The following is a 6000-nucleotide window of genomic DNA, read 5'->3' on the forward strand; positions in this document are numbered from 1 at the left end:
TCCAGGTTAACGCTTCTCAAATGATGACTTCCTTCTTTCTTTGTCATATCTGAATGTGAACCTGAATATTTTGGAGGGGTTTCGGACCGTTGGTTGAATAAAGCAAGCAATCTGAATAAATCTTCATGGGCTTTGGGAAATTATAGTAGGCACCTTTCACTGTTTTCTGACATTTTATAAACAAAACGATTGATCCATAACGAAAATAATCGTTCACACAGCTTTTTTTTCTTTCCATTGTGGGAATTTTTAAGGGCAACATATTGAGCGTAGATTTCACACTCACAAAAAATGGCGCAAAATAAGTACATATAGTGCGTTGTACAGTAAAAAGCTGGTTAAGTTTTACTACTTTGATCTCATTCATTCTTTGAGTCATGCCAGACTTAGAAAGACTCAGCTGATAAGAGCAAGATAACCGGAGGGCAAAACCCCTTACATCAACATTTACCCACCATTTACTGTGTTAACTGCTCAGGAAAGAGGTGGTAAGGAGAGCCAGTCAGCTAGCTACCAGCTACGGGCTTTACCCAGTGATACTGCGGCTCAGATGCAGAGAACTGTACCTGTAGAGCTTCTGGATGGCATGGGCCGATGTCTTCCTGACATATGGCGACAGGTCAGATGCCGCCTCCTTGATCGCCAGCATCATGATGGGGACAATTATGGGGACCCGGATACTGGACAAAACCCTCAGTGCGCTGGCCCGGATGAACTGGTTTGGGTCCTGCCACAGAGATACAGAAGAAAAAAAAAGCCCTGTGTGTTCTCTACTAATAATGATTACTGTATTTTAGAGATTATATGCAACTTTCCCAGTGGAGATTATGTACCGCGACAACACTAATGTCATATACAACAAGAAGAACACAGGCAACATCTCAGCAACGAGGAGGAAAGGCAAGAAAAGACAGAGTCTCTAGAAATGTGCCTAAGAAGACACTCGCACACGGAAAAATATATATACATCGTCTTCTAATTAATATCAGTATTGTTCAGCTGTATCAACACTAAAACATTCCAGCTTTTTACCACGTTAGTAATAACGAAGAAGTAGAAATGTTACCTTGAGGGCCCGCTGGAAGGTGCTGATGGAAAGCAAAGCCAGGTCCTGCTGCTCTTCTGCATACCTCACCAGGTACACATATACAAGCTTCTTAAGCTGCAAAGGACAATTAAATCAAACAGCAATAAATTAAAAACAGCTGTAAATGGAAATTAATGGGGGAAACAATGCAGGAAACCAGCTGCGTTCTGTAACAATGTATGTGTGAGGACGTGCTGCGTGTTTTTCCATGCAATAAAAGATAAAAGACTGCAGCTATAAAAAGGAATAAAATGAACAATAATGAATGAAACAACAGGGATTGTCTCCTCTTAGCTCATTTTTTTCTGCGGGGAAAATTTATTATTTCAAGGGGTGTAAAATTAAAAAAGTTGGTATAGGAAGCTTTCCTGTCTTGATATCACAAGCTGCAGAAACGCTCCAGTGTTGTTTCAGGCGGAGAACGGGGGTTATGTATTTTTGTTCCTTTCAGAAATTGCCATTGAATTATTTGCGCCCCCCCTCCAGTCTTGTGTTTTGGCTTCAACACTACTTCTCGCAGGAAAGCCTGAGATAATATTTGTCCTGCTTTCTGACAAGTTTAACTGGAGGCCAAAGGTTGCGCCTCTGCTGATTCACATCAGTTATTCAGACAAAATAAAGAGGAATTAACAGAGCTGATTTCTGCCTACGAGGCTGCGGATTCATAAATAATGGAACTGGAATAAAAGTGGTTATGAAAAATGATGATTTACTTCAGGATCTATTTATAATTTCCCTTTAAGAACTGATTTAAGGTCGAGGTCAGGGGTACATTTTAGGTGCAATCACCGAGAGCTTAATTAGTAATCAGCACCATGCTTTCTAATGCAGTGAGTATCGACCTGCAGCAGTGCACCACAGTTCTCAATCATCGTTCTGGTCATTACTGCTGGAATTAATGGCATTACTCACTATAAAAGGAGACACAACCCATCTGCTCTCAAGGATCTGGTTTCTACGACCACAAAGCACACAACTGGTTTCATTTTGAACCGCTATGGAGGCGATTAAGGCCTCTACAACTTGCTCAGCATCAAATTAGATTCTTGTTTCTTTGTCATTTCTCTTCTTCTCACTTGAATATGCACTCAAACGCATACACAAGTACGTCAAAACACACACATTAGCGTACGATACGTGGTGTTAAAATGAAGAGAAGCAATAATTGAGGAAAATAAAGCGCACCGATATGAAATCACGCAACACTGTCAATAACCTGCATGCTCTTGTGCTGTTTTCTAATTAGTGGGGATCAATGGCAGCTCACAGTGACGAGGAGACGAGGGATGAGAAAGAGAAGAGGCCATATTTTAGTGAGATGTAATGTAGGTGAGTAAAGTGTGGAGCTAGGAAAAGAGAGAAGCTTGCACTACCTTAGCAGCTGGTGTATATGAGGTGGGAGAGAGGAGACGTGACTGTGGGCACTCTACTGCCAATTACGTCCACCCACCTGCTCCCCTACCCTGCCACGAGCTGCTTCGGCTGCATGCCTTGCACACAGCGCCCGGCTTCAGGCCCCCCGCTCACATGCTGCCCCTCATGCTACCTGATTATTCTGCTGCTGCTAATCAATATTCACAGGCTCTGGGCATGGGAACCCCTCTTGAGCAGTAGCTTAGTGGTCATTCAGTCTGTCATGGCTCACACATTACACGATTTAGTAGTATTTACACAGACCCATAGTATCTTTATGCTGCTGCACCAATTCATGACATGAAGAAATAAAACTAGTTGTGCTACTGCTGATTGATAAGACAATATACTTTTTTTTAAAAATGTTTTCTCTTTAAAGAAAGAAAACCGGAAGACAGATCTTGGATTTCAAAAGGAAACACTGGTCTAACCCACTTGTTTTAAATACAAAACTTAACGTGTGTGATTTTAAAACCCTCCACAGAGTGTACAAGACGCCAGAGAGGAGTTTTAATGGTAATGCTTCCCCAAACTGTGACAGAAGCGAGGCTGGAAACTTCCTACATATGACTTGATCGACCTAAGACAGCGTTAGTGAATATTCACAATGGGTAAACAAACTCAACTGCATGTATGTCATTAGGAAAACAAACAAGCGGAGAGGGACTCCTGAGATATTTCTACAGGTGTGGCAGGCTTGGATCAAGTTCCAGTAATACTCTCATTTTTGTTTTGTATTGTAATGACGCCTTTTTTTTTTTCTTTTTCTCTTTTTGTAATATATTAATTAAGATTAATGAATTCAGCCAATTTTCTTGAATAAAACGTTCACGAAAGTGTGAAAATACGCATTTGAATACACATACAGAGGGTGTACAATACATGGGTGTCTCTTTATTCATATGACTGGTGCAGACAGTGGATCATGTGATTAGCGATTATTCATGATTATTCATTTGAGACTTTGTTCTTACCTCATGTTTATTTCTATTTTTTTATTGAAGAATTAAAAATGGTTTACATGTCAGCTGGGATCGGCTCCAGCCCCCCCGCTACCCTCGAAGGATAAGCGGTTATAGATAATAGATGGATGGATTTATCTATTTAATGTCTTTACTCTCATGTGACCATTTCTTTTATGTTTGTACAAAAACAATAAATACAGACTAAATTAAGGAAAAACTTTCAAATGAAGCCAATCCACATGAGCCTTTTGTTCTGTGAGAGGACGTTTCCTCTGTAACGTCATGAGCGCTCACGTGCTTTGTCACACGAGAACTGAATGAATCATAACAACAAGTCTGTAGTAAAGATGACAACAGCGCTGATGATGGTTTTTTTCTGTGATATATTTCTCACCTCGATGTTCTTACTGGCAACGTTTTTTACGACAGCAGGAAACAGCTCGGATGAATTCTTCCCTTTGGAGATCAGCTGGAAACAAATCGACCAATAAGACAGTTTTATCCACCGATACGATCAGTAATATTAAAGTCAACTCATGTTTATGAATTCCCACGATGCACTCACCCCTACAATCCTTTTCATGGCCTCCAGTTTGAGCGACTCCTTGTTGCTCTCCAGCATCTCTTTAAGGTCTTCATTCCTGAGGACAGAAAACACGGTTACTTACACTTCAACATTGGAGAAGGCACAGGAAGCACTGCTGAGATGTTAGAGCTTGACCAAAGGTACTGTGAAAGCTCCACCTGTGGCAGCGTCACAGATTACAGGGTGGAGATGCAACGGTCACATCGGCTCCTACAGGACAAACAGCATAGGGGCCAAAGCGACAACAGCAAGAATGTTTTCTTTACCAAAGCAACAGCAGCATCTCACCAATTCCTGCCGCTGCACTCGCATGATATGACAATGCTCATTCATGGGCTGATGTTACTACACAGGTTGTTTGTTCCACACACAGGCTAAACATTGAGAGACGTAATGTCAAAATGTGAGACAGAAATGCCAAAGCAAAAATGCAGACGTGCACCTTTCTGGGAATTAAATGGACAAACGTGTTTTAGCCATGCTAGCCGTGAGGCTCTAAGAAAGGCAATATCGGTCTTTTGACCACTTTGTTCCCGACTGGAATATCTCGACAACTATTTAATGAATTGTGGTGAAGTTCTGTACAGACATTCATAGTCTTCAGATGATGAATCCTAATTATTTTGGTGATGATTGACTTTGCATCTAGCGCCATCATCAGGTCAAAATGTTTAATTTGTCCAACACTTTGGTTTATGACAAAATACCTGCAGAAGTGACTACATCCCCATCAGCCTCAGCTGTAGTTTGTATTCAGTGCTAATTAGCAAATGTTAGCATGCTAACACTCTAAACTGAGATTGGTGACAATGGTAAACATCATACCCGCTAAACACCAGCATGTTAACATTGTCATGGTGAGCATGTTAGCATGCTGACATTAGCGTTTTACTCAAAACACAGCTGCGTGTAAAGTATAGCTTCACAGAGCCGTTAGCGTAGCCGTAGACTCTTACTTCATCACTTATGTCTTAATTCCAGTATATGTGCATTTCATTCAAAATCTATTAAAAGGTAAAGAGTTAAAAGTTAAAAGGCCATCATAATAAAATAATAGATGTATTGCATTTTTCCGGGATTGTAATTATACTTTTTGAGATACAACAATCTTAACAAACGGCAGTACACCAAACCTTTAGAGAAAATGTATTATTTCAAAACATGATTTTAAAGTTTGTTTTATCTAAATTTCTAAATATCTAAAATTCCATATTTTAAACAATAGTCACATTTTACATAATTTCTTTTCCAGGTTTTGTTTTGAAAGACACTGACCAACATTACGAGGAAACAATAACCTGAGCTAAAACCTAAAGAAGTCAAAAACAAAGTTCACGACTGCTGTGGGTGATCTTACTACAGTACCCGGCTTTGTGTGTCTCCTTGGGGCTACTTTTGATGTGTGTGAGGGCCTGTTCTTCCTGACTGAGCTCAGCCTTCAGGGTGAGCTGTAAGTTCTCAGCAGACACCAGCGCCGTCCTCATGGCTCCCACTGCCTCCGAGCGCAAAGAAGATAAACCAACATCCATACCGGCGTTCTCCCACAGCAGTCCAAAAACACTTGAGTCCACTCAACAACCAGCACTTGTTGTGTGTGTGTGTGTGTGTGTGTGTGTGTGTGTTAGCCGTCTAAAGAATAGAGTTCACAAACCGCACCGACTGTATTTCAAGTAACTCAAGAGTGAAACGGAGCTGTGGTAATTACTTTCCTTCAGGCTGTGTGCCCTGTTCTCTTGGCTTTATTTACGGTTGTCTTCTCGTCTCCTTCTTGTTCATAACTGTCAAAGCTGGGAAGAGTGGAAAAACAGCACAGGCTCCACTGGCTTTGTGGCTGTCAGTCACTACTCCCTTCCTCTTCTCTTGGGCAAAAAGAAAGTCACAAGATGCCCCGTCAGCTCGCTAATGGCAAGTCATACTTATGCCATCTCACTCGGGTAAGGCCTCTCTCT

At 41.1% G+C, this 6000-nt stretch overlaps 1 protein-coding gene across 1 annotated transcript in view; it reads right to left on the bottom strand.

Annotated features, from left to right (window-relative positions):
- ap3b1a (adaptor related protein complex 3 subunit beta 1a) overlaps nucleotides 1-5580 on the bottom strand; it is a 45597-nt gene extending 40017 nt beyond the window's left edge. Inside the window, exons 1-5 of the mRNA XM_070924103.1 lie at nucleotides 5417-5580; nucleotides 4031-4106; nucleotides 3860-3934; nucleotides 1067-1162; nucleotides 567-727 (exon numbers count right to left, since the gene is read on the bottom strand). Coding sequence (XP_070780204.1) covers nucleotides 567-727; nucleotides 1067-1162; nucleotides 3860-3934; nucleotides 4031-4106; nucleotides 5417-5580 — 572 coding nt within the window. The remainder of the gene's footprint in view (nucleotides 1-566; nucleotides 728-1066; nucleotides 1163-3859; nucleotides 3935-4030; nucleotides 4107-5416) is intronic.
- Between the last annotated feature and the right edge of the window lie 420 nt (nucleotides 5581-6000).

Source organism: Enoplosus armatus, chromosome 18 (genome assembly GCF_043641665.1).
Source record: "Enoplosus armatus isolate fEnoArm2 chromosome 18, fEnoArm2.hap1, whole genome shotgun sequence".
NCBI lineage: Eukaryota > Metazoa > Chordata > Actinopteri > Centrarchiformes > Enoplosidae > Enoplosus > Enoplosus armatus.